Below are 25,911 nucleotides of genomic sequence, written 5' to 3' on the forward strand. Positions count from 1 at the left end.
TTAGCAAAGAAAATAGAAGGGGAAAAAATGAAAGAATGCATTGTAACTTGCTATAAACAGTGTATTCACAAGGCGAAAGAAGAAAATGGCAGCTGAAACAATGTGGTTTTCTTTTAAACACACTTCACAATGTGCTCAGTGTTTCTAAACAACAGTGGTGGCTGTTGCTGAAGCTGGAGGTAATGCTAGAGTGTTGCTAATTAAAACACAGGCAGCTGAGACGCTTCTTGCAAATAACCTGTTTTCAGCAGAGTTAGATCATCAGTTTTGTATGTGAGTAGGTTTTATACATTAATGAATGAAGACTTTTAGTATATTTTCGAATATTCACTTTGTATTTTTATAAGGAAACCAAACACTTCCACATGATTTGCTTTGGAGAATCAGGAGGCTGTAAAATAAAAATTCCTACTGGGGAAGAGTTGCTGAGTCACAAAAATAATGGAGAAAGAGGAATGCTGAGCAGTACAATTTACAGCAAAAACAGATCGTTCAGTTTAAAATACCACTTCATGTTGTTCTATAGGAAGACTTTTATTCACGTTAGTATTTAATTCCTAGTCATGAAATGACCCTGTCAGAGACCTTGCATCAGTAAAGGCAGTTTTGAGAATTTCCTTCCTGTTACTTTTTTCCTTTGTGTAGGAAACATCAATTTTAAAAGTAATGTTTTTTTTTTTCTCCACATGGAGAGAGTTGTAGCTGAGCACATTTTCACTATACTTCATTTGAAGAGGCACAAATGGTACTGTGACTTTTTTCATTATTTTTAGAGATTGTTTTGAAAGTCACCGTATCTTTCCTTATCACTCCATGTTATTTACTCATTATTCCTGCAGCCCTACTACGTACAGGATGAACAACCTCAATGCCCGGCTCTTGTTCTTGGTCGTTAAAAACAAGCCAGAAACCAGAAAAAGATGGGATTGTTTTCTTCCATCACTTCAGCTTGACCTTCCTACTTGAGGAGGTTGCAGCTTGATTCTGTTTTTATTCTTTGTGTTCCTTTTATTTTTGTTTCTGAGGAGGTAGAAAATCACTGAAGGGTTGGGAAGAGCAGACATAATAGCTGCTTCTGTAGCAGAGCCATGCAGTCTGTAATCATAGAATCATAGAATCACCAAGGTTGGAAAAGACCTAAAAGATCATCCAGTCCAACCGTTCACCTATTCCCAATAGCTCCCACTAAACCATGTCCCTCAACACAACATCCAGCCTTTCCTTGAACACCCCCAGTCTCGGTGACTCCACCACCTCCCTGGGCAGTCCATTCCAGTGCCTGACCACCCTTTCTGAAAAGTAATACTTCCTCATGTCCAGCCTGAATCTCCCCTGCCGTAGCTTGAAGCCATTCCCCCTGGTCCTATCACTAATGACACGAGAGAAGAGGCCGACCCCCAGCTCACTACAACCTCCCTTCAGGAAGTTATAGAGAGCAATGAGGTCTGCCCTGAGCCTCCTCTTCTCCAGGCTGAACATTCCCAGCTCCTTCAGCCTCTCCTCATATGGCCTGTGTTCCAGACCCCTCACCAGCTTTGTTGCCCTCCTTTGAACACGTGCCAGGGCCTCAATATCTTTCTTGCAGTGAGGGGCCCAAAACTGGACACAGCACTCGAGGTGCGGCCTCACAATGCTTAATATAGGGGAACAATCACCTCTCTGCTCCTGCTTGCAACACTGTTTCTGATGCAAGCCAGGATGCCACTGGCCTTCTTGGCCACCTGGGCACACTGTCGGCTCATGTTCAGCCGAGCATCAATCAATACCCCCAGGTCCATTTCCTCTACGCCGTCCTCCAGCCACTCTGCCCCAAGCCTGTAGCGTCGCCTGGGGTTGTTGTGGCCGAAGTGCAGGACCCGGCATTCGGCCTTGCTGAAACTCATCCTATTGGCTTCAGCCCAGCTCTCCAGCCTGTCCAGATCCCTCTGTAGGGCCTCGCTACCCCCAGGCAGATGCACACTTCCAGCCAATTTGGTGTCATCTGCGAATTTACTGAGGGTGCACTCGATGCCCTCATCGAGGTCATCAATAAAGATATTGAAGAGGACAGGCCCCAGCACCGACCCCTGCGGAACACCACTCACGACCGGTCGCCAGTTAGGTTTGACTCTATTCACCACCACTCTCTGTGCCCGGCCCTCCAACCAGCTCCTTACCCAGCCAAGAGTGTACCCATCCAAGCCTCTGGCTGCCAGCTTCTGCAGGAGAATGCTGTGGGAGACAGTGTCAAAGGCTTTGCTGAAGTCTAGGTAGACCACATCAACAGCCTTTCCCTCATCCACCAGATGGGTCACTAGATCATAGAAGGAGATCAGGTTGGTCAAACAGGACCTGCCCTTCATGAACCCATGCTGGCTAGGCCTGATCCCCCGCTCATCCCGCACATGCCACATGATCTCCCTCAAGACAATCTGCTCCATAGCCTTCCCTGGCACCAAGGTCAGGCTAACAGGCCTGTAGTTCCCCGGATCCTCCTTATGACCTTTCTTGAAAATGGGAGTCACATTGGCAAGCCTCCAGTCTTCTGGGACCTCACCAGTCAACAAGGAGCGCTGAGAGATGATGGAAAGCGGCTCGGCTCTCACCTCCGCCAGTTCCCTCAGCACTCTCGGGTGGATCTCATCTGGCCCCATCAACTTGTGGCAGTCCAGTTGGAGCAGTAGGTCTCTGACTGTTTCTTTCAGAATCACAGGGGGGTTAGTGTGGTCCCCAGCCGAGATTACCAGGTCAGAGAGAGGAGTATCCTGAGGATAACTGGTCTGACTTTTAAAGACAGACGTAAAGAAGGCATTCAGAACCTCTGCCTTTTCCTTATCCTCAGTGGTCACATTCCCAGCCTCATCCAGCAAAGAGTGGATATTCTCCTTTGTCCTCCTCTTATTGTTAATGTATTTATAAAAGAGTTTCTTATTCCTTTTCACGCCAGCAGCTAGGTTAAATTCAAGCTGGGCTTTTGCCTTTCTGATTTCACCTCTACGCATCCTAACTACTTTCTTATATTCATTCTGAGTGGCCTGTCCATCTTTCCACAGGCGGTAGATTCTCTTTCTCTTTTGGAGCCTCAAGAACAGCTCCCTATTCATCCATGCCGGTCTTCTTCCCCACCGGCTCGTTTTGCAGCTCAGAGGGACTGCCTGCTCCTGCGCCCTTAAGACTTCCTTCTTGAAGAGCAACCAGCTCTCTTGGGCCCCTTTACTCGCTAAGACTGAATGCCAGGGGACTCCCCCTATTAGTCCCATGAACAATTCAAAGTCCGCCCTCCTGAAGTCCAAGGTAGCAATTTTACTATTCCCCCTCCAGGCTCCACCATAAATCAAGAAGTCTATCATTTCATGATCACTCTGTCCAAGACAGCCTCCAACCTCCACATCTCCCACCAAACCTTCCCTGTTTGTGAACAGCAGGTCTAGTGGGGCAGTTCCTCTCGTGGGTAATCTTTCACACCACATCTTTCAGCTGTTGTACTTTTAACTCAGAGAGAAGTTACTATCCCCAAAACCAAGTACAGAGGTCTTTACACTGAAAAGTGACCTCAGGTGTTATACAGAAAACCAGAACTCAGTCAAGCATTGAAAATAAAAATGCCTTCATCTCTCATACCATTTCTCTGGACTTGACCTCTGATGTATCAGAAGCTTGTCTGGCAACAAATTTAAAGCTCGATAATTCTTCTCTTCCTCTTGTAATAGATTACTCTGCATGCATTGAAAATGTTAGTAATGTTGGCATACGCCAGTGTCTTAAATGTAGCAGTGCTCTATGGACAGCACAGTGCAGTGTTGTTTGCCAATGCCAGCAGCTGCACAGAAAAACTAGAAAATGTTGTGAATCCCTAGTCAGAGAAGGCTGAAAAGCCAGTCTCAAGAAAGCTGGATCTTTGAAGAAGACCAGTAAAAGTGCAGTTTCTTCTTTCCTTTTATGTTGAAGGAAACATACGATAAATCCTACAGGACGATTCCTGTGCTTGACTGTGAACTACCAAAGGGAAAAAAATCTGAAACAGTTTTCAGTCAAAGAACAAAAAATATCTGATGTACACAACTACATTTGCTTGTTTTTGGTAATATTTGGGCTGCTGTTTACTCGTTTTCTTCTTAAAGCCTAGTATAACGTGGTACTGTCTTTACCTTGGTGTCTTTCCATGTAAAGATGATACTGCCACACTTTGTGGTGATCTTACTCATTAAGAAGCACTTCCAACTTCATTACTTATGACAGTGGGTTTTTCCCATCAGCTTTCTCCAGCTTACAAAGCAAAGATTTTTAATACAAATAATACTAGAAAATAGAAACCAAAATTGTTCTTGTAGATGTAAATACAGTCTCTTACCCAGACAGTTTAATGGAATTCTGATCATTACAGCTACTTCTTGATGTTAGAATGAAGTATGAACTAGACTGTAGTCTGAGATGTCACATATTAATGTATTTAAGACCAAAGGGATGACTGTCATACTGCAATAAATCCCAAATGCATGTCTTAAAGCATGCATATCTCATTTTCCTCAGTATGCACAACTTATAGTGGCAAGTCCCTATGGCTATGCACTGAGTTAGGACTTGACAGTGGTAGCTGCATAATTCATAGATGCTTCCTGTGGAGAGATGATTACTCTGACAGGAAAAAATATTTCATATATCATCATGTATCTTATGAAGTGCTGACATGAGCCAAATGTACATTAAAAGCTGACCACTGTCAGAGATGTCAAAGATAAGATGTGTGAACGTTTTGGCAATCAATCTGTCAGTTTAGTGTGCTGTTTATCTTGCAGGTAGCAGAAAGGGCCAGCAGTCTCACCTATGTTGTGTTTTATCCTATCCTGACTTTCCTGACTTTTTATCCTGACTTTCATGCAACCAAAGACAAGTCTCCTCCTACTTTCTACTGTTCATGCTCACTAGCAGAACTTGGAGAAGTGCTGTAGGCCATAGTAGACTCATAGAATTCTAGCACAGTTGAGGCTGGCAGGGCCCTCTGGGTCCCTCTGCTCCATCCCCTGCCCCAGCAGGGACACCCAGAGCAGGGTGCCCAGGGCCACGTCCAGGTGGCTCTGGGAGATCCCCAAGGAGGAGACCCCACAGCCTCTGTGCAGCCTGTGCCAGTGCTCCATCACTGCTCAGCACAGAAGGGCTCCTGGTGTTCAGAGGGAACCTCCTGTGCTCCAGTTTGTGCCCATGGCCTCTGGTCCTGGTGCTGGTCACCACTGACAGAGCCTGGCTGCAGCCTCTCACACTTTCCCTCAGAGATCCCCTTAGCCTCCTCTTCTCCAGCCGAGCAGTCCTAGCTCTCTCATCTCTCCTCATGGGAGAGGTGATTCAGGCCCTTTCCCATTTTGGTATCCCTTCATTGGACTCACTGCAGACTTCTAGACGAATGAGATTTTGCATGCCCCTCCAAATTCCATATAAATATACCAGCAGAGAATTGGCCAGCTGTTTTGCTAAGCAGAGCTGCAAGGCAGATAACTCTGAGTACATCCCTGGAAAAGATTTCAGCCTTACAGCCAGAAGAACATTGTCATTCTATAAGCTATGTAGTTATTTTCTACTATATTAATGGATCCTGGCTGTATCTTGTTTTGGTAGTTTTGCAGTATTGTGAGACTGTGCCAAGAGAAAAAAGAAATTGAATCCACGATGGAGTTTCCAAAGCTTACAATTGAAATCTTTCCAAGGTCAACAGGCAACCCTAATGATTAGTCTGCTGGACTTTTAAAAGCAGCAAATATTTTGACAAACTGTTATTTGTAGCAGGGGCAATGTCCTACATTTATGTTGTAGTCTAGTTTCTGTGCTGTGTAGCAGTCCTGTTCCAGATAACAGCAACCAAGATGATGTACATAAAGCTGTTCTACTTGTTGTTACAGTTTACTACCATTACAAAGCTATTGCTGTTTTGTAGGACTTGGGTTTTGTTTTTTTTTGTTTTTTTTTTGTTTTTTTTTTTTTAAATACAGAGACTCAAGATTTAAATAATTGCACCAAAATGTATCAGTGGACGAAAATTAATTGAATTAGATAGGCTGTATCTTTTGTAGCACTAATATATACTTGGAAAAACAGTCAAGTATTTGAATGCCTAAGCTTCCCTCCAGGTTTTTAGCTGAAGGAACAACTTTCAAGTTACAGATTGGAAGCAATTGCTCTACATTCATTTGGTAATGAAGTCTGTTTCAGAATTTGAAAGGGAAAGGTGTCTCTGTCCAGAGACCTGTGAACAAGAGCAAAAGTAGTAACAGGCTTTAGCCTCTTTGAGACAGATAGCAAGAGACAGCCTATTATCAATCAGAAGGAAGAAGGGAGTTAGCTGGCAATGAAGTACAGGAAAAATGTGTAATGAAATTAATATCTCCCGTCAAAAAGATGATTTTCAGTCTCCAGTAGAACTGTGAATTTTCATATGTAGGCTTCTTCTCTGAACATCTTCCTTCAGGATCAAGTTTGAGACATCAGAGGAGAGATGCCACTTGTACGAAATTATCCCACAGGCAACCAGGTCTTTATCCAGTGCACAAGTTCTGTTCTGCTGTGTCATGCTGCTTTTCATAGACTTTGCTTGAAAGCGCCTACTGATCATGTGAAATGCAGTATTATTCTGGGGAGTTTGATGGCTTTCTGCTATTGAGGATGTTTTTGAGGATGAATGGGGTAATTGTGGGCAAATTCTGCCATTGGTGCTCAGTAGTGTCTGTCATTGCTTTGATGTGTGCTGGTTTGTGCAAGTCTTGCTTCTGATGATGAAGTTGGTGAAACACAAAAAGCATTTTTAGTGGTTGGATAAAAGTTTCTGCAAAAATATATGGCTAACTTGCATAGATTGTAACAATTAAACATGTTTAATATATATCCTAAAATAGGATGATACGTGATAATGAGGGCCTGTACTTGCTTATGGTTTTTGTTTTAGACAACAGTAAGTTCGTTCATGTTACTCAGAATTCTGTTTTCCTATTTGTGGAGTAATTGTCTCGAGTGCCATTTCTGGAACGGATGAGGCAATGTCCAAAGAGCAGCTAAGCATGCCTTGAGCAGGTGATTTCTATGGTCATGGTGCAGCTGTGTTGCTCTGTGGATTTTCATGAGCGTGGCAATTTGAAGGTTGTTTATTGTTATTATATCAACAGAGGTGGAACAAAAGTACTAGCTCAGTTTGGATGCTTGTACTAATATTAATTCTCCCTTCAGGTTTGGGCACATCATGCAGGCTGTGTTTTGGTTTGTTTGTTTGTTTTTAAAGCAGAGATACATATCTGAAAAGCTCGCTGTGCAAGGACATAGTGCTTAGTTTATGTTCATAGAGGAATATTTGAGTGCTCAAAAGAAAAATTTTCAGATAAAAAGCACTGAACAGTGTTTTATTATTATATAGAGATTTTGGTGTCTTAATATTCAGTGCTGAGAATCATATGGTTTTACATATGAATGTATTTAAAATGTTTTGCATCTCATTAACAGATTGAATATGAAAAGAAAAAGAAAGAAGATGGAAAACGGGCTCGAGCTGATAAACAACAAGTATTGGACATGCTCTTTTCAGCCTTTGAGAAACATCAGTATTACAACATTAAAGACCTGGTGGACATAACCAAACAGCCAGTGGTATGTACTAGTAGTCTTCTAATATAAGCATTTTCAGTAGTTAACATTATGTTTACTTTCCATATCCAGAAAATAGTTTAATGCACACTGTATGCATTTGAAACAAATCTCTTAGTGGTTTTTTTTTTGCAACCAATGGAAATCAGCAGCTTTTAAGTGCGCCCTTATTGAACTGCATAGGATACAAAGCATTGCAGTGAGTAAACTTTTGAGAGAGGTGGTTTGAGTAACTTACATGATCTCTTGTTTATTTAGGTTCTCTTCAATACTAGAAATCAAATTCTGTAATGCTTCTGTGTCTTCTGTGAATGTTATTTCTCTAAGTAGTTCATGCTAGGAACTTGAGCATAATGTCAGCACCTGCAAAAGCTCTTAATTTCCTTTACAAATAGAAGAAATCTTAGAGTAGAGAGGGTTCGAGTGTCTGTTTTGCTTTTCTTAAAGACTTCTTTGGATACACAAACAAGAAAAGCATGAAGACCTACACTCACATGGTGGTTGTGCTAATCTTCAATGTTTGCCAGCTCCTTTCTCTGTCAACGCAAACTTTGCAGTTCTTTCCCTTCTACTCTTCAAGCTTTCCTTATAGACCAGGATAGAGTGAGGGGAAACTGCAACAGACAGAATGGGTAATTTTTGCTTGCTTACCAAATGCTGCTGTAGCTCTTGAGGAAATGGGATGGCAGGTCAGGAAATTGTATAGCTGATTCTTTTGTCTCCTGTCTCCTGGCTTTATTGCAGATGGGCACACAGAGGAGATAAAGTTCTAGCACAATAAAATTAGAAGTGTTTGCAGAAGCTGTGTGGCTATTTGGTAGGACTAACAAAATCTGTTTTCCTATGATCTGTATCACCTTAGCCTCACCCACAGTCGTGCTCCAAACACCTGCCCATGCTCCTGATCTTTAGTTTGAAACTGTCCTTCTTTTATTCTTTAGTGGCTTCCATTGAACAGCACTTGCAGCATCTGTTGTTGCCTGTTTTCCACTGTGGATATGAGGGTATCTTTTCTACTTTGGATGTTTTTTACTGTTGACTTTGATGTCTCTCTACAACCCTGCTGAGTTTTCAGAAGACTTAGGGAAACTTAATTGTGTTTAAGATCAAATGGAGCTACAATTTCAAAAGTTAACAGAGCTAAAGCAGAAAAAGGAACAGTGATAGCTGGAAAAAAAATAGAAAAGTAGAAAAAAATACTTCTCTGCAAAAGAATAGAGGGAGAATAGAAATGCTTACCAGTTTTGCTCATCTGATGGTTAAGATAAGTGGATCAGTACCAGTGATTTGTATAGTATAAGGTACACAGTGCATTCAGTCAAGAAACTGCACAGAGATGTTTCCCAGTTCAAATACATGTAGGTTCACAGTACTGTAGTAATCTGGAAGAAACTACTTGGATCATTTATCTCTTTCTGCTGTTTCATTAATTTATCTAATGATTCAACTCCTTATCTGTGTGGCATAGAAGGCTTGTAGCTGATGGAAAAGGAGAAGGAGGAAGGAGTAGGAGAAAGACATGAAAGCAGTGGCAAGAAATTTTTTTTTTTTGTTAATAAGAGATAGGTGTGACAGTCACTATCTTGATCACTTTCAATGTAAGCTGAAGCAGATTTGTCCCATCTAACATGACTTCAGCTAGAAATAGTCTTCTGCAACTCCCACTTAAGCCATGGGGGAACAAAAGTCCTCATCTTCCTGCAATGCAGTTTACCTCTGGAATGTACCTGTTGCTCTGCATCATCTCCAAGGAGCCTGCAAAAGCTGTGCTTCTGACACAAGTTTCTTGCAGTTTTGTATTCTGTATTTGCATAGTACCTTTGGTGAATACTTTTATTACATTTATGATGAATTTGTAAATCTCCCTATGTGTGTCTGCTGTAAATATATGCTCTTGAATGTGTTCTGCCCGTAGCATGATGCACAGTCTGTGTATGCAGGGTCTGGGTGGCAGCCCCTCTGTTCCTAATTAGCTGAGGGCTCCTGAGATCAGCCAGCTGTTAGACCATGTCCTCAAAGAGACTCCTGAGGCAGTCTCAGTTTCAAACTGTAAGAATTGGGATTTCTTGTTAATTCCCTGGAGGACTTTTGCCTTAGGTGTTGCATCCTCATGCTTGGATGCTCTAACTGAATCAAACCCTCTTCCTGGTGCCTTTCTTCTTTCACTGAATAGCCAATATACTGATAAATTCAAAAGTAAAGCTGTGATCATTTCCCAACTGTGTTCCCTTTAAAAACTTCTGTTAGGAGTTGCTGATGGCATTCAGTTCCATTTCAGAATACTACCCATCATCTCCTGCTGCTCAGCCAGTTTTCACTCTGTGCGCGGGTTTCTCTAATGTTGAGGGCTTCAACCTCCAATGTGAAACTTGTATTTCTTCACTGAAAATGAAGTGTCTGTTCCCAGTGCTCACTGTGACCCAATTGTTCACAGAGCAGCCAGACCTCCTAAGAAAAATCATAAATGCCCACAGGTTGAATAGGCGCACACATGCTGCACAGAGGTTGGCTGTTAATTAATCTCTGCTGTGTTCACTGCTTCATTTTCTGTCATAGCGTCTAAGATTTTCTGGATATGTAATTTCTTCTCTGATTTCTAAATGCTGAGGTTATTTTCAGAAGTGAGGGAAAAATGTTGTGGTTGCTGCAGCTCTTGTTGAAATGAATTCCTGGGCGCCTACATCTCTAGAATCATAGAACGGCCTGGGTTGAAAAGAACCACAATGATCATCTAGTTTCAACCCCCCTGCTACGTGCAGGGTTGCCAACCAGTGGACTCTAACTAATAATATGTAAAATACACTTAAGGGAATCAAAGTCTCTGCCAGGAAAATAATAAATAAATGAGGGTATTTTTCTTATGCAGTAGTAAATGTAAATAGTAAATGGAATCCTTGCTGCAGAATATATTGCATCTCTCAGAGAAAGTTGCTGCCATCTTTATTTTGGGATTGTGCAATCACAAAGCAAGTCATTTCTGGATGCAAACTCCTCTTGTTTTAGAGAAGTCTGGTTTTATTTGGCTTTCTTCCTAATTAAAAGTAACAATTTGCAGTATTAGGCAAATCCATTGTCACCTACCCACATGCAAATATGCAGTGCTGCCTAGAAATATTGCTGTAATTCCACATTTGGGCTTAATGGCTGAGAAGGAAATACGCTTTTTGTGTGAGCAGTCAAATAGTTGGAGCATTTGGAACCAGGAAGGAATGGAACCAGTCATCTAATCAGAAACGTAGCTTTTCAAAATAGTGTAGGTTGATTACAGTTTTTTCCTACATTCAGCTTTAAGTAATGGTTATGCTAATTCTGGTTTGATTTTATTTTCTGTTGAAGTTTCAGAAAGGTTTTTAGAGCTTGGAAGTGAATGCCTCCTTCAGCTTTTCAAAAATGTTTCTCTCAGTTCTGCTTTTAGTTCCTCCACTCGGAGCAGAGATGGCAGATAGTTTCAAACCTCAGTCGCTGCAGGCTTGTACTGCCCTTATTTGTGGCAGAACTGTTATCTCACTCATCACATTGGGTTAATTTGTTCCCTTTTCGTTTTCTGTCTAACTGAAATTCTTGGAAGTCTAGAAAGTTTGAGGCAGAAGTGGCACTGCCTGGGGAACTGCATCTGAAAATGAGCTGAAATTGGAGGCTGTGAGGTGACCTCATTGCAGCCTTTCAGTACCTAAATGGAGCCTATAAGCAGGAGGGGAATCAACTCTTTGAAAGGGTAGATAACAGCAGGACAAGGGGAAATGGTTTTAAACTGAGGGAGGGAAGATTGAGGTTGGATGTCAAGGGGAAGTCCTTTACAGAGAGAGTGGTGAGGTGCTGGCACAGAGAGGCTGTGGATGCCCCGTCCCTGGAGGTGTTCAAGGCCAGGTTGGATGGGGCCCTGGGCAGCCTGGTCTGGTACTAAATGGGGAGGTTGGTGGCCCTGCCTGTGGCAATGGGGTTGGAGATCTATGATCCATGAGGTCCCTTCCAGCCCTTGCCATTCTGTATTCTGTGAAATTAAAAGTAACCTTCTGTTAACTGGGTGGAATGGCACGGAGGCATGAAGCAGGCAGTGTTAGGTGAGATAGGAGATAGATTTTCAAGAAGCAAGTAGTTGTGGCACTCAGTGATATGGCTTAGTGGGCATGGTGGCGATAGGTTGACAGTTGGTCTCAATGACCTTTTCCTGCCTTTATGATTCTGTGATTGATTCTGTGAATCACATCGTGCAAAACATCACCCAAAGGCAGTGCCACAAAGGAGCAGCAATTCGCTCACCGTGTTGTGCTTCTCCCCATTCCCACCTTGGGACCTGGCTCCCACGCTGCAGGTTGGGTCTCTCAGCACAGTAACTGTGTCTTGCTGTGCTTCATGTGACTGGGTGCATTTTGTATTTAATTCTCATGAATCTGTCCATATGGTAGAATTTAACCTTGAATCTGAGCGTATTTCTCCCACCCACGCTGCCATCTATTGAAGTATCTGTTGGTGACACTACCAAAAGCTAATACACACGCATACACAATGACAGGAAACAAAGCAGTGGATGTGCAAGCATACACATCTACATGCACTCACATAAATAGCTTTTCCACCTGCTCTGATTACCTTAAAAAAAAAAAACATTCCACAGTAGCAGCATCAGTGTACAGAAATATTCACTGGAACAGGTTGCCCAAGGAGGCTCCCCCATCCCTGGAGGCATTCAAGGCCAGGCTGGATGTGGCTCTGGGCAGCCTGGTCTGGTGGTTGGTGACCCTGCACATGGCAGGGGGTTGAAACTGGATGAGCATTGTGGGCCTTTTCAACCCAGGCCATTCTATGATTCTGTGATTCCATGAAAAGTGCTTGCACTTTCACTGCTGTTTTATTGAGCAGATTTGTCGTATGGGCCCAACTGTCAAACAGTGACAGCATCTCTACATCAAGTTGCATTGGGAAGGTGTGTTAGGAGCCTCACACCGATCTCCTGCTGCCACCTGCTGGGCTTTGCATTGTGCGTGCCCCAAGACTGAAGGAAGTCATCCCTGCAGTGAGCAGAAGCACAGCTGCCTCAGGCAAACAGCAGACCCTGAGGAGCTGGTTTGTGCCTGCAGTCCGGTGTGGGGATCTTTCTAATGTGAACAAAGTGATCTTTTAAGCAATCTCATTGCTTTAGGGTGTCTTTTTAAAGGATCGTTTTTGCTACGTGAGCCTTCAATGAAGTATCATTGTTAATGTGGGATCAGGCTGTTCTGGGCTCTGTAAATTTTTATGTGTAACTGGAGAGAGAATGACAACAGCTTTCTTGAAAAAAAAAAAAAAAAAAAGAACTTTTCTTTTTAGTCACTGCAAATAATTTTCATTTCCCAGTTTTTTCATTTGGCAAAAAATGAACAGAGTGTAAGGAAGGTCCCTGGAGGTGCTTAAGAACCACGTGGATGTGGCACTGAGGGATGTGGTCAGTGGGCATGGTGGGGATGGGCTGATGGTTGGGCTGGATGATCTTTGTGGTCTTTTCCAACTTTAGCAACTCTGTGATTCTATGAAGAGATCAGGCAGTTCTTCTTTACTGTCACCAACAAATATTTGCCATTAATGACTTGGAAGATGTTGATATTTTCACTTAGTGTAACTGAAGTTACAGAATATACCGGGGTTCCCATAGCCCCTGATCAGTATATGCACTCAGTGAGGATTGAAGTATCCAGACTAAAGCAGTTGTGATTTTAATGTGGAGATTCTTAAACTGTGGCCTGCAGTTGCCATGGTGATCCTCCAAAGTCAGCACTGATAAATATTTGAACAAGCAAGCAGGGAGATGGCTCTTTAAAAAATGCAACAAATTATTGATGTTTATTACAAGGAGGAAAGGAGGGCAATATTTGTGAGCTGTCTTATGTAAAAGTTTGTGCTACTGGTTATCGTAGCTTTACTTTTTTTTTTTTTTCTTCTCCCCTAATTTCCCTGCCTAGTCTTAATATTTGAATATATTAGGAGATTCTCTGGCATCTACTCAACACTTCCCTAAAAACAAGGCAGAAATAAAATGCTGAAAGCTTTGCAAAACAGCTGAAAACCAACAGCTTGAGGCTTTGGTCGGATCAGAATATGACAGCGGGTTTAAAGGTACTGAAAATCCTAATGTAAGGAAGCTGATTCTCCTACTGTAAGCCAGGAGCTTTTGGCTTGGCTTGTGAAACTCCAGCAGGAAGGTCTGTGTGCTAACTGCAACTTACCAAAAGGCACAGTGGCCACATTAAGGCAAGCTGCATGAATTTCATAGCAAAGGTCACAGGGAGCCGTGCAAGGAAAGACACGTGTATGTAGAGGTCAGATAGAGCTGACCAAGGGCCTGAAATAGGCTTTTATAATGCCTTACTTTGTTGAGACAGTAGCATTGATGTGACTGCACAGGGAGCAAGAGCCAGGAGCATGTCCATAGGGCTGCGGTGACAGAGCCGTGTGACAGCCACCTCCGGGAGTGCTCCTCATGCAGATCTGCCATCTGCCCCATTAACGTCTGGCATGGCAGCAAGCTTCCGAAGCAGAAAGCAAAGCAGCACCCCCACGCCTTCATCACTTAGCAGGAAATGTAGCCGTGCACAGATTTTGAGACCAACTGCACGTCTGACACTTCGGGTACGTTGGGTATGTCTCAGTCATTTGATTTTCCAAGTGTCCCGTTTTTTAGGGTCACTGGATGGAAGAGAATTTGAAATATCAGCAGGTCCTTCCCTTCGTGGGAGAAGGGAGCCTGGATGAGAACACTGAGAACCTCCTCTGACCAAATCTTGAAAATATCCAGTGATGGGCACTCAACCATGGCCCTGGAGAGGTTGTCCCAGCAACTGACTGCTCCCACTGTAAAAATGTCTCTTACATCAAGATGAAATCTCTCATTGTGCAGCTTGTACCTATTGCCCCTTGTCTTCTCTGTCATCTGTGTTAGCAAAGTCAACGCGATGTGGTGGAAGACTGAACATCAGGTATGAACTGTGGCAGTTGCCTGTCTTTGTAATTTGTTGTCTTGTTTCCTTTCAGATATACTTGAAAGAAATTCTAAGGGAAATAGGCATCTACAACGTGAAGGGGACCCACAAAAACACATGGGAGCTGAAGCCAGAATATAGACATTACCAAGTCGAAGACAAAAGTGATTAAGGAAACTGCTCATGAAGCAAAAGAGAACAACGGAGGAGAGTGATTGCAGTGAGGGAGCTGTCATGGGTTTGCAGACAGGACTGAGCACAGCGTAACTCTGCAAGGTTAAATTTAAATGAAAACAACCAATACTTTGTAATTTTCCTTAGCTCCACTTGTTTTTCAAAGGAATATTTCTTTTAAGTTTCTATAAATGTTTGTCTTTTGACAAAAAAAAAAATATTTATAGAATAAACTTGGATTAGATTAATCTTTATTAGAAATCTTTTTACGTTCTGACTTGCTTTTTCTTGATAGCTATGTGGTTCTTCTAAGCCTCAATGACTTGGAAGGGCAACGTGTCCCAGAGAAACCTGTAACTTCCTTTTTTTGCATCCAAGTAGAACCAGGTTCATGCTCTCACTTCTGCTGTCATCCTTCAGGACTTCACCTGGAAGGCTCTAAAGTCGTGCAGAGCTTGTGTAGTGATTGGTGCACAGACACTGTGCTCCTTTGGCAGTGAGGCTTTAGGAAGAACAGCCAAAACAGTTCATCACAGCCTTGAGACTTCATGGGAACAGATCAGCACAGCTAGAAAACCTTAAAACAAGGGCTATTAGATACACAGTTCTGTGGGAAAGATGACAGTCCCTTCTAGGTGACGACTGAGGGAAAAAGAGAACTGTCTGCTAGGTACATCAGGAAATGGATATATCTTCTGCTTTTTTTTTTAGTGTTACCTATGTTTTGTGTTTAAGCATACCAATAAAAGCAATACTTTTAATTTGTACCAAGCAGTGACCTATCTTACTGACTGAAGACATGTCATGATTTAGAAGGTCTTACGTATGCTGTTTTTTTAAACAGCATGTTTTTATTGGTGGCTTTTTGACAGGGTTCCCTTGTGCTTGGAGAAGATTTCTTAAGGTGTCTATTTCTCTGTTCCTCCATTTTTGAAATGTAAATTGTAGGGTTGCGTTTTCAGCATCCTTTTTTGGGAGGGAGCAGGGAGGAAGGTGGTACAGGACCACTTAATTATATTCTCAGAGCTCGTGTGTTAAAAAACAGAGCAAAGAAAACAGTGGAAAAGAACTTCTTAGTGTGTCTGTGAATGAAGTAGAAAGTGAGATTTTATAGCATGACTGTCACATTCCTTCCAGTTTCAGACAGGTCCATTGCTTTTGCACACAGTAATAAAAAAAAAATGACCTATTTTAAAAGCAAATATTTCATTATTGGTGCACTTTCAAGCAATAAAAGCTTAGGAGGAGGATCAAATGCCTCAGGAGGTTTGTGTAACAAGTGACCCTCTATGCATGTCATGCATTTTAATTTTGCTCAGACTGTTCTTATCAATTGTTTGTGTAAACTCCTCTCTACAGATGTGCTTCCCGCTGGTGCTCAGCCTCTTGCAGCACAATCTGCCCAATCCCAGCAGGTGGACAACCAAGGCTTTTTAAAATACCAGTCACATTCCACAGCTCTGTGTGTGCTCTTATAAATCCTGCCAGTGACTTCTGTCTCCCCAGATTCTATGAGCAGGACCCAACTTGCTTACTGCTGCAGGAGGTATTTGAAGATGCTGACAGGAGCCCAGGAAGCCAGAGTTCTTTGCTGGCTATGATAAGTTGTTTCCTTCCCAGGAATAGCCAGAGCCTCACGTACTGCTGTCCTTCCCATGCTGTTCAAGTCCTCTGCAGACTGATGTTTGCAGGCATGTAGGATGGGAATACTTGGCTCGCTGCAAGCTGGGCTTCTTCGTTGCATTTGTGCCCCATTTGAGCTGCTAAGATAGTGACAAACCTTCCTGTGGTCTTCTAAAACCATGCCAGAGAATGCCATGCAACTCGTTTACTGATACAATGGTCTAGTTTGAACAGAACAACTGTTAATGCTTCTAAGGAACTTATGTTATGCTGTTTGATTAGCGTAAGTGCAAATGACTGCTCCATTTCAAGGGAATGGATTATCTCTGTCTAGTAGGATCTCTAGCAGGATTAGCTTAGAAGAGTATATGGGGTTGTATTTGGGGATTTATATGAAAACACGGAGAGTGGTAGAGAGAAACTGGCAGTGGAGTTTTCAGCCAATGAGTGACAAGATTAGGAAAGCCAATGTGCTTTGTTCGACTTAGAATCAAAGAATCATTAAGGTTGGAAAAGACCACTCAGCTCATCCAGCCTTGCAGCATTCAAGATGAAGAAGAGTGAGACAATGAAGAAATGCCATTTCAAAACTACAGCTAAGAAACTTTTTTTTCCTGCTTCCTATCTGATCTTGGAAGGCGAGAGCGGGAAAGAAATTGTAAATCCAGGAGCAGTCACAAAATGATGGTGACTGGAGAGCCTACAGAGGTGCCAGTTGAGGGGCTGGAATATGCTCTTGTGTGGTGCCCAAGACCCGTGCCATGTGTTCAACAATTGACTGCATCTGAATCGATCAGCAGGGCAGACACACTGCTACCAGAACTCTCCCTTCTGCAGTGGCTCAAGGTAATGGAGGACTGGCCTCTCTTTGGGTGAAGCTGCAACAAATATTCAGCATCTGGGGCAACCTTCCTGGATCCAGCACGTAAGAACCAGCCAAAATCCCCAGTTCTGCTCTTCTTGTTCTGCAGGGGGACCTAACGTGGGTGCTGCTAGCAGGATTGCCATCTGCAGGAGAGGAGGCAGCTTGTAGGTGTTTGTGCCTGGTTCCCCAGCCCCCACATTTTGAGTGATTTAAACCATGAACTCACAGCAGCGATGAACGCTGCTTCCCCGATGGTCTTCCCACGTGCTGCTGCCTCCACTTGCTGCTGAGCTCTGTGCTAGTGCAGATGTTCTTCAATATTAGTTGTTGAAATGAGCAGGTCCCACAGGCACCAGCAGACATATTAATGTGCTAAATGGCATTAAATGAAATTGAAAGTGCATCTACGTTCTTAACATTACTTCTCCCTGTTGACCATCTCTTTGAGTCATCAGCAGTTTTGTACTCTGTGATCTGCAGTGCCAGATTTGAGCGGAGGGAATCTTGCTGCTGTAGTGAGTCCAGGTCTGGTGATGCTGGGAACCAACTCCTGCAGTGCTGGATGCTGTGTTGGGCACCGTGTGGTCCCATGGACCACATGCATAACAAACACGTGAGGCATCGTGATGCTGAGACACCAGCAGCCACACTGTGCAAAGCAGCTTTGGAGTGGGAAGGTGTTGGGAAAGCTTTAGCCCATGCTTTAATGCTGGAATTGACTCAGCAAGCAGTCTCTCCCCAGGAGCTAACGTGGTGTTTGACAGCTTTAATACAAGAACTTGCCACCAACGATGGTTTTTGCACCAAAATAGATTTGCATACTCAGTTGGTAGATGCAAGGCACCTATGATGGAACACTGCAGAAACACTGTTGTCCGCAAGCTGGAAAGGACTGAAAAGGTGAGGGACTGGAGACTGACATGGGGAGAGGGAAGCCTGGTTGTTCCTGCAGGCTGGTTCTGTTGCCCTCTCCCTATTTTGGTGGCCCCCACAGGTTTTGAGCATCCAGCCAGGTAAATGCAGCAAAAAGCAAGGGAGCAAAAAGCACCAAGCAGAAAAGTCACCTGAGCAAAACAGAGTGGTCCTGCTTTGTTGCTGGGGAGCAACACAAGCTGGTCCTGTGCTTATGAGAGCTTTGCTTTCAGTATCAAATATTTGACACAGGAGTGCGAGCTTGATTGCTTGGCATGGGAAGGTCTCCCTCTGCCCATTAGCCAAAACCTCCCGAAATGTTTGTCTTCGTTGCAGTTTGGGTGGGAAACTCTGGACAGTTGGCTGAAATGATGCTCAGTGTCACCTGCAGTCATTGACACCTCAGGCTCACAAGTGTCCAGAATTTCCCAAAAGTATTTTCCCAAAATTGTGTAATTTGGCTTTCAAATCTTGAAATGAACGACTGTTTCTTTTCATTCCTGATCTATTTAATTATCTCCTAAAACAATTTTATCTCGGTCTTTAGAGTGGCATTTACATGGAGATATGAGCTCCTCCAAGAGGAAAGGAAGGCTTTCAGCACTGCAAAGCACTGAGGTAACTGGTAATTCCTGAATACCTCCAGTGATGGGGACTCACCAAATCCCTGGGGAGGCTGTTCCAGTGGTGGCTTGTGATCACTGGGAACTTTTAGATCATTCATCTCTGTGAGCAACCTATGGCACTGGTTGATTTGGGGGATGAAAGCACCTTCAGCCCCACGACTAGGGGAAAATGAACCCACCAGAGCAGGGCCACCGACCAGCATGCCTGTGCCCTGGCAGCATGGGGCTGTTTATGCCAAGTACTTTCAGGCTTGGCAAGTTTTCTTTCTCTCCAACTGAGACATTTCTCCTTGAGCTGAATGAAGGCAGTGTTTAACTGCTGCTCTCCTGCTGCAGGCTGGTGGCAGTGCAAGCACTTCCTTGCCAGCTGGTGGAGGATGAAATCCCAATTTGCAATTGTAAACACATCCCAGGGATGCGGAGCTGGAGCTGAAGAGGTCAGTGGGAGCAGAGGGAGGCAATCAGCAGCAGTGCCACAAGCCAAGGTGTCTCGATGCAGATGGTACTGCTGTTCAATAAAAGCATCCTCCCCAGGTGGCTATTGCTGAAAGCACTGCAAGGACTGCACCACGCCAGCCTGACTCAGCTCAGCAACAGCGACTTGCTCAGGGGAAGGAAGCAGCTGCTGCAGCATCTGGGCTTTAACTGCCAGGTTTGAGCTGGGGTTTCCCAAGCACTTGGTTGCACCAGGCGTGGGACAGAGAGATGCCCTAAGAGAGCAAGAGAATAAAAAAAGCTGCAGGGACAAGCAAAGGGTGAAAAGCCAAGGGCAGCATCGGATGTGACCAGCACTGCTTTCCTCCTCCACTCCAACCCACCACACGGTTAAGCACAGAAGTATGAAACTAAGGGAGGAGAGTACTGGAGTTGTTCTTTTTTTCTTCCTTCTTTTTATAACCTGTCAGCACTCTGCTGCCAGCTGGCTCTTGGCTGATGTAGGGGCAGCCCAGCTGCAGGGCTGAAACCGGAGCTGGGGCTGTGAAGTTTTCTCCTGAGCTGCATAAGCCAAGCTCTGGCATTGGGGAGAGAAGCTGTGCAGACCTTCCTCACATGAGAGATGTTTCAGCTGCAGAAAACACCTTCCCAAGGAACAAGCCCAGTAAGTGTGTTTTAAAACAAGCTGTTTTATGTTTTTATGCTGCCCTTCAGCTTGGTCCATGTTTTGGTATTTTGTTGTGACTGGGGATTACGATCAGTGTAGTAACTCCAAAGCTGCAGCACTAAGTGCGTGCAAACCCTTGCCTTACTAAATCACTTGAGTTTTTCAGCTGCAGAAAACAGCTGCTTGAAATAGCATGGCAGGAAGGAGAGAGTGACAAGGAGGAAATGGGTTATGTGGAGTCAACATCTGCTCCCACATACATTTAAGGGCCACAGCACTGCCCCACCACAAAACATTTACCCTCCCTAGCACCCAGCAGCCTCAACACCACAGGACTGCCAGCTCTCTCCTCTGAACCCAAAGGCAGCACAACCAACACAAAACTACTTCTCCAGCCTGCTGGAAAGAGCAACATCCAGCATCCCAACAGCCTCCCAACTGATGCTTTCTACAGCAGGCCCTAACCAAGACATGATATTGCAGCAGAAGGGAGACTTCTGATAGAGACTGCAATACAGAAGAGCATCTGGGTTGACGAAGCTTGCAGCCAGATCAGGAGTGAGCACTGCTATGCCTGAACTCACTGTGCTGAGGAGTTTGTCTCTCAAGTGCCTTCTCATCTCAGCCTTTAAGGAACGTAGCATTTACCAAGGCACTATGGGGATGTCATCTTACCTTTCCCATCTGGCCTGGTCAAAGAAATCCCCTGGAAAAACAACAAAGCTCACAATTGTTTTCCTCAGATTTTGGTTATTCCTGTCCCCATGTCAGCCCCTTGAAGTGAAAGCACAAGAGCATTAGTTTACATTGCTCTGCTTGCACTGACATTTTAACTAGAAAAAAAAACAGCCGGCCTGAGACCCTGCCTTGGAAAAACATATGTAAGTTAAGCTCCCACAGAACTGAAACAGGGTGTGCTGAGAACAGGCACCTTTGAGATAACAGTTCAGAGCACACAATGCTCCCACCTCCACAGACACTGTTTATCTCACCCCTCCTACCTGCTGACCCTTCTATCTGACTCCTGCAGAAACCTGGTACAAGGCAGCCAAGGTGCCAAAGGAGGTCTGGCAGCAGCAGCTCCACATAGCTGGTGTCCTCCCTTCCAGGCACCCTCACTTCCTATCTCCTACTACCCACAGTCCGAGGCAACAGCCCCAGGCAGGAACAATCTTACTGTATTACAGACCTCTTCCTAGCTGTTTGTATTCCTTTATTCAATCCAGACTGCCACAAGGACAGGCAGGTGGAAAGCGCAAGGAATCTGTTTCTGTTGCATCTCAACAAGAACCAGAAAAGCAATGTTTTTTTGCTCCAGGTCTGTCAAACAGATGCTGTTCCTGCTAAGGCAGACATTGGATTACCTATCAGTGTTACCCTCTTCCCACTGCACAAGCATTACCTGTCCTCAGTGCTGGCGCTGGGACTCCTGTGCCACCTATCCTTCTACCTCACTCATGGAGTCATACCACAGCTGAGGACAAACACCCTTCTCTGAAAAAGCAGCTCAGCCAGCACTCAGCTTGAGTAGCATATATTCCATTCTGCTTTTTATTAATTTTGGTGTCTCTTCCAGAGATAGGAGTCTCTGTACAATCATGAAAGAGAGAAGAAAGTCCAGTTCACAGTGACAGTATTTCTTGGGCTCTGCCTTATTCACCTCAGCCTGCTCTTGCACAGGGAGAAGCTGCATGAAGTCTGTCACGTGCCAGGACCAGGTTACACTACAGACAGAACCAAGTCCTTGGACAATGATCTCGCTGCAACCTCTTCTGCAAGCCACCCTAAGAAACACTAGACCAAGAGGCACCACCTAGGATGGATTTCAATGAGTTTTTATTTTAGACAACCTACATGACAGATGGTTTTTTTCCTTTTTTAAAACAATGCCTCCACTCCAAATCAGGGTCAAAATAAAGTGAATAAAGCTCAAGATGATATCAGTCCAGTTGTTAGACATTGCCGATTCCTGGTGTTGTACTGATGAAGAAGAAACAGCAGCCAGCTATGAAGACAGGTGATCCAAAACCATTCTGTTTGATTTGTTACTGTAACAAGAGTAGCAAGGGTTAGTACAACATCAGCATAGGTTTCTGTAACATATTTTGTACTCCCTAATTCAATCTGAACTGCCACAAGCAGGCAGGCAGAAAGCGCAAGGAAGTTATTTTTGCATCTCAGTGCAAACCAGAGAGCAACAGGGAAGTTTGCTCATGGTCTATCAGAGGATGCTGAGCATTTTTATACAGAGCAACTGGCATCAGCTGTTGATCAAGTCAGACTGAATGCTCACTTGCATCCTTTGTGCTTGACGCACCGAGTTTCAGATTTCCTCTCAAGTGCACGACCTAAACAAACACTCAAGTTTATGATGCATGTTTCAGGTCTCTTACAAGAGCTGTACCAAGAAACATTTTCCCCACCGCTTTCAGAATGCCCTGCTACTGTTCTTTACCTCGTCTTCCCTGTTCATTGCAGGGCAGCTGGACTAGATAGCCCTCAGAGGTCCCTTCCAACTCTAAGGATTCTATGATCTTCAAGTAGACGGGTTATCTGGACTGTATTTCCTAAAGGTCTGCCCACACAGAGAAGCACAGGCTTCTGCCCACAGGTTCTTCCGGCTTACTCCAGCTCCAGGCTGAAGGACAGACATCAGTGAAGTTTCACCAGCTGGAGTACTGTGCTGTGCTGGAAGTTGGCTCATTTTTACATGACCTGAATACCAGAAAGCCTGCAAGAGGCTTTACTGATACATTCAGCTGGCTATAAACAGGCTCTTAAAGTCCAGAATGGCAGAGGAAAGCAACTGGTGATTCCACACTGCTGGTCCCCAATGAATCATATGGGTCCCAGAATAAACCAAAATATGCAAGCGTTGGGATCTAAGTATAGTCTCATCACTATCACATTCAAACTCAGAATAATTAAAGCAGATCACAGGAACTGCTTGGGCTCAGACAGCTGGCACTTCCAGTCAAAACAAGGGTTAAGTACTGAAGCAAGGTGTTGCCGTGTTCCCATATTTAGGGCAGTATTTAAACACAGTTCTTGTGTAAATAAAGGGCAGATTAAGTGAAAGAATGAAATACAGTAAAGTACAGCACTCCAGAGTTAGCCCACACCAGCTGGATCTAAACTAGACTTATTCCACATCAGAGGACACTGCCTTTCATAGTCTAAACCATTACCATCTACACACACACCCCTCACTGAAGCAATTCTTCCCACATTTCTTACCCATTACATCACTATGAATCACTGCAGTGAAGCCACATCCCCCTTCCAGCATGACTCAATAGCACAACGGAAGTCTCAGCTGCTTTACATAACACAAAGCAGCAACACTGCACTTGTGCAAACCCAGTTTTTAAACTGGCAGTCACCATTCAACTTTTAACAGAGATTGATTAACGCAAGGAAAGAGCTGCTGATGTTTTTCATTACACTCACCCCGCTCAGGTTGGTACTTACACATTTCTCAATCTCTAAGCCATCCTTAAAGAAAATCATATAAGGGGTCACACCATCCTCACGGAAATCCAGGAGAGCCACCATACCATCTGGATTCATGTTCTCTCCTACAAAGAACTTCAGAGAAACGCATTACTGAGACACTCAGTGAGCTACTATCAGCAAGCAGCATGTATTATACAAGAAATCTGCAACACCTCCAAGTTGAACGTCTCCCTCACCAGCTGCAGGAATTTTGCTTTCTGCAGGTTGTACATAACATTACCACACTACTGTGAATAGCAAACAGCAGGGGCCAAAACAATTCACGTTTAACATCTGTAACTCCAGCTCCTTTTACCCACAGCTGCAGCTATCATAGCACCTCCTGCTGCAATGAGCTCCCTGAACACCTTGAAGCCTTTCATGTATTTCTTCTATCAAGGCCCCCAATATCCTCAGGGAGGGTCCCAGTCAGATGTCTTTACAATGGGAGTTCTCTAAACTCAACAAGCTGGCTCAGCAGAAACAATCTCAGCTTTATTACTGAAACAACGCTATAATCACAACTAACCTGGTAGTTTTTGAAGTTGGCAAGGATGTGTTTGATTTGTTCTGCAGCCCCTGTCATAAAAGGCTTTACTCTCTCCGGCTTGTGTTCCTCAAGTCTGGCTTTGATTCTGGAAAGAAAGTAAAAGCAAGTTTTGAGAACGTGTTCTACTCTACACGCTGTGCAGCAGCATCATAGTAGAAAGCTACCAGCAGCCACAGTTGGATCATATTGTGTTTCCCATTCCCCACCCCTCCACAGATGCTCATGAATTAACAGAATGATGCCTGCCACTCAATTCCATTTTACTTCTAGGTTTGTGCTAGACAAAATTCAGCAAGCCATTCCCAGAGCAACAAGAGCACCATCCATCAGTATCACAAGAACTGTTTCCACCTTTAGCACTAACCCACTTTGAGCAAAGGAATCCATCCCTTGGAAACAAACAGCTCCATTTCACACACTGTCAGACATTTGGGCAGCCAGGTTCAGGCTGCTTTCCTTTACCACCTCCCCTCTCACACAAACGTTTGGTGGAGTCAAAAAAAAAAAACAAAACACAAAAAAACAAACAGCAAGGCTGCAAACAGCCTCCAAAGCACACAGTCTGGTCTCAGAATCATAGAACACATTGGGTCAGAAGGGACCACAAAGCCCATCCAGTTCCAAACTCAGCTGTGGGCAGGGCTGCCAATCAGCAGGTCAGGCCACCTAGGGCCCCATCCAACCTGACCTTGAGCACCTCAGCCAAGATAAGCACAGATATCCCAGTACCAATGCTTTAAAGCTCCAGTTCTGCCAAGGATTCAGACATCACTGAATTTCACAGCCAGTTTGGCACCTCCGTCAGAGCCGGCACCCACCAGGAATAAAGGCTAATATCCTCAGGGCCCATATAAGGGAGCAGCCCACCGGTACTTACGCTTTCATGTAGTCCTTGATGTACTTCTTGTACGACTCTTTTGTGAAGCTGGTTTCCTGAAGGTGGTGGTTTATCACTATATCCACACCGGTTATCACCGTGGCTTCTGTCCCCTCTCCCTCAGGACCTTCAGCAGAGGCATTGCCACCAATTAGAGAGTCATCAATTTGACCCTCTGTCCTGGTGACCATCTAGATTTAGAGACATCAAAAAACTTCAAGGCTCTGCCAACACCTGCGTTCCGCTGCTCTTACACACCTACGTACGACCTGTCGGCAGGGCACGACCTCAGAGCCACGCTCCCCACACACGGCTCTCCGCGCGCCCCTCTCCCCGCCCTCTCCCCGCTCCCTCCTCCCCGTCCCGCCGCGTCCCCGAGCCTCGGGCCGGCCGGCTCTCACTCACCTTCCCCTCCACTTCCAAGCACAGGCCGTTCGCCACCTCGCGGATCTTGTAGATGTCCGAGAACATCTCGTCCTCTGCGGGGACACGCACACACAGGCGCCCAACGCCTCGTCAGCCACGGCCATGCCGTGCCCGGCCCCCCCCACAGCTCCACCGCATTCCCATCCCCCCCCCCCCCCCCCCCCCCCTCCCGCAGCAGCGGCGGCGCACATGCGCAGCACCACCGGGCTCCGCGCCCGGCCCAGGCCTCAACCCTCCGCCCGCCCCCTCCCGCTCATAGCGCCCCCTCTGCCCCCCCCCCCCCCCCCCGCCCCGCCGTCACTCTTACGGCTGATGCAGTCCCGGTAGATGATCATGGCGGCGGCGGCGCGGGGTGGCGGGAGCGACGGCGCGGCTCTCTGCGCAGCGACCCGAGAGCGGGCGGGAGCGAGGCGGAAAAGGCCGAGTCAGCGCCGGGCGGAGCTCATATAGCGGGCGGGCCCCGCGCGTCACCGCGCGCGCCTGCGCCTTCCTTCCATTCCTCCGCCTCTCCTCCCTTCGCAGCGCCCCCGCGCGGCCGTTGGGCGGGAAAGCCCTGAGCGCCTCAGCGCGCCGCACCCCTCAGCTGCGGGGTACGAGAGGCACAGATCCGAGCCCGGCAGCGCGGGCTGAGAGGGAAGGCAGGAGGACGCTAAGGATAGCAGCGCCCTTGGCCTCTTTTCACCCAGCTCTTACACGTCCTATTCTGCAT

At 45.1% G+C, this 25,911-nt stretch overlaps 2 protein-coding genes and 2 non-coding genes across 4 annotated transcripts in view; 1 reads left to right on the forward strand and 3 right to left on the reverse strand.

The window, feature by feature from the left end:
• GTF2F2 (general transcription factor IIF subunit 2) overlaps window positions 1–15,493 on the forward strand; it is a 91,871-nt gene extending 76,378 nt beyond the window's left edge. Inside the window, exons 8-9 of the mRNA XM_042838764.1 lie at window positions 7,459–7,602; window positions 14,605–15,493. Of these exons, the coding sequence (XP_042694698.1) occupies window positions 7,459–7,602; window positions 14,605–14,724 (264 nt within the window). The 3' untranslated portion in view covers window positions 14,725–15,493. The remainder of the gene's footprint in view (window positions 1–7,458; window positions 7,603–14,604) is intronic.
• Window positions 15,494–21,055: 5,562 nt separating this feature from the next.
• LOC122171653 lies at window positions 21,056–21,191 on the reverse strand. The gene has a single exon (XR_006172060.1). It is a non-coding gene; the product is annotated as a small nucleolar RNA SNORA31 (small nucleolar RNA).
• Window positions 21,192–21,673: 482 nt separating this feature from the next.
• On the reverse strand, window positions 21,674–25,608 carry TPT1 (tumor protein, translationally-controlled 1). The gene is made up of 6 exons (XM_042838767.1): window positions 25,510–25,608; window positions 25,182–25,255; window positions 24,777–24,967; window positions 23,879–23,984; window positions 23,326–23,442; window positions 21,674–21,902 (listed from the first exon to the last, which is right to left on the reverse strand). Exons 1-6 carry the CDS (start codon window positions 25,535–25,537, stop codon window positions 21,900–21,902), a joined length of 519 nt encoding a protein of 172 aa, XP_042694701.1. The 5' UTR covers window positions 25,538–25,608; the 3' UTR covers window positions 21,674–21,899.
• Window positions 21,958–22,088, reverse strand: LOC122171652. Its single transcript, XR_006172059.1, has one exon. It is a non-coding gene; the product is annotated as a small nucleolar RNA SNORA31 (small nucleolar RNA).
• Window positions 25,609–25,911: the final 303 nt, after the last annotated feature.

This window comes from Centrocercus urophasianus, unplaced genomic scaffold, assembly GCF_019232065.1.
Source record: "Centrocercus urophasianus isolate 14NV4802_14NV808 unplaced genomic scaffold, USGS_Curo_1.0 seq_9, whole genome shotgun sequence".
Lineage (NCBI taxonomy): Eukaryota > Metazoa > Chordata > Aves > Galliformes > Phasianidae > Centrocercus > Centrocercus urophasianus.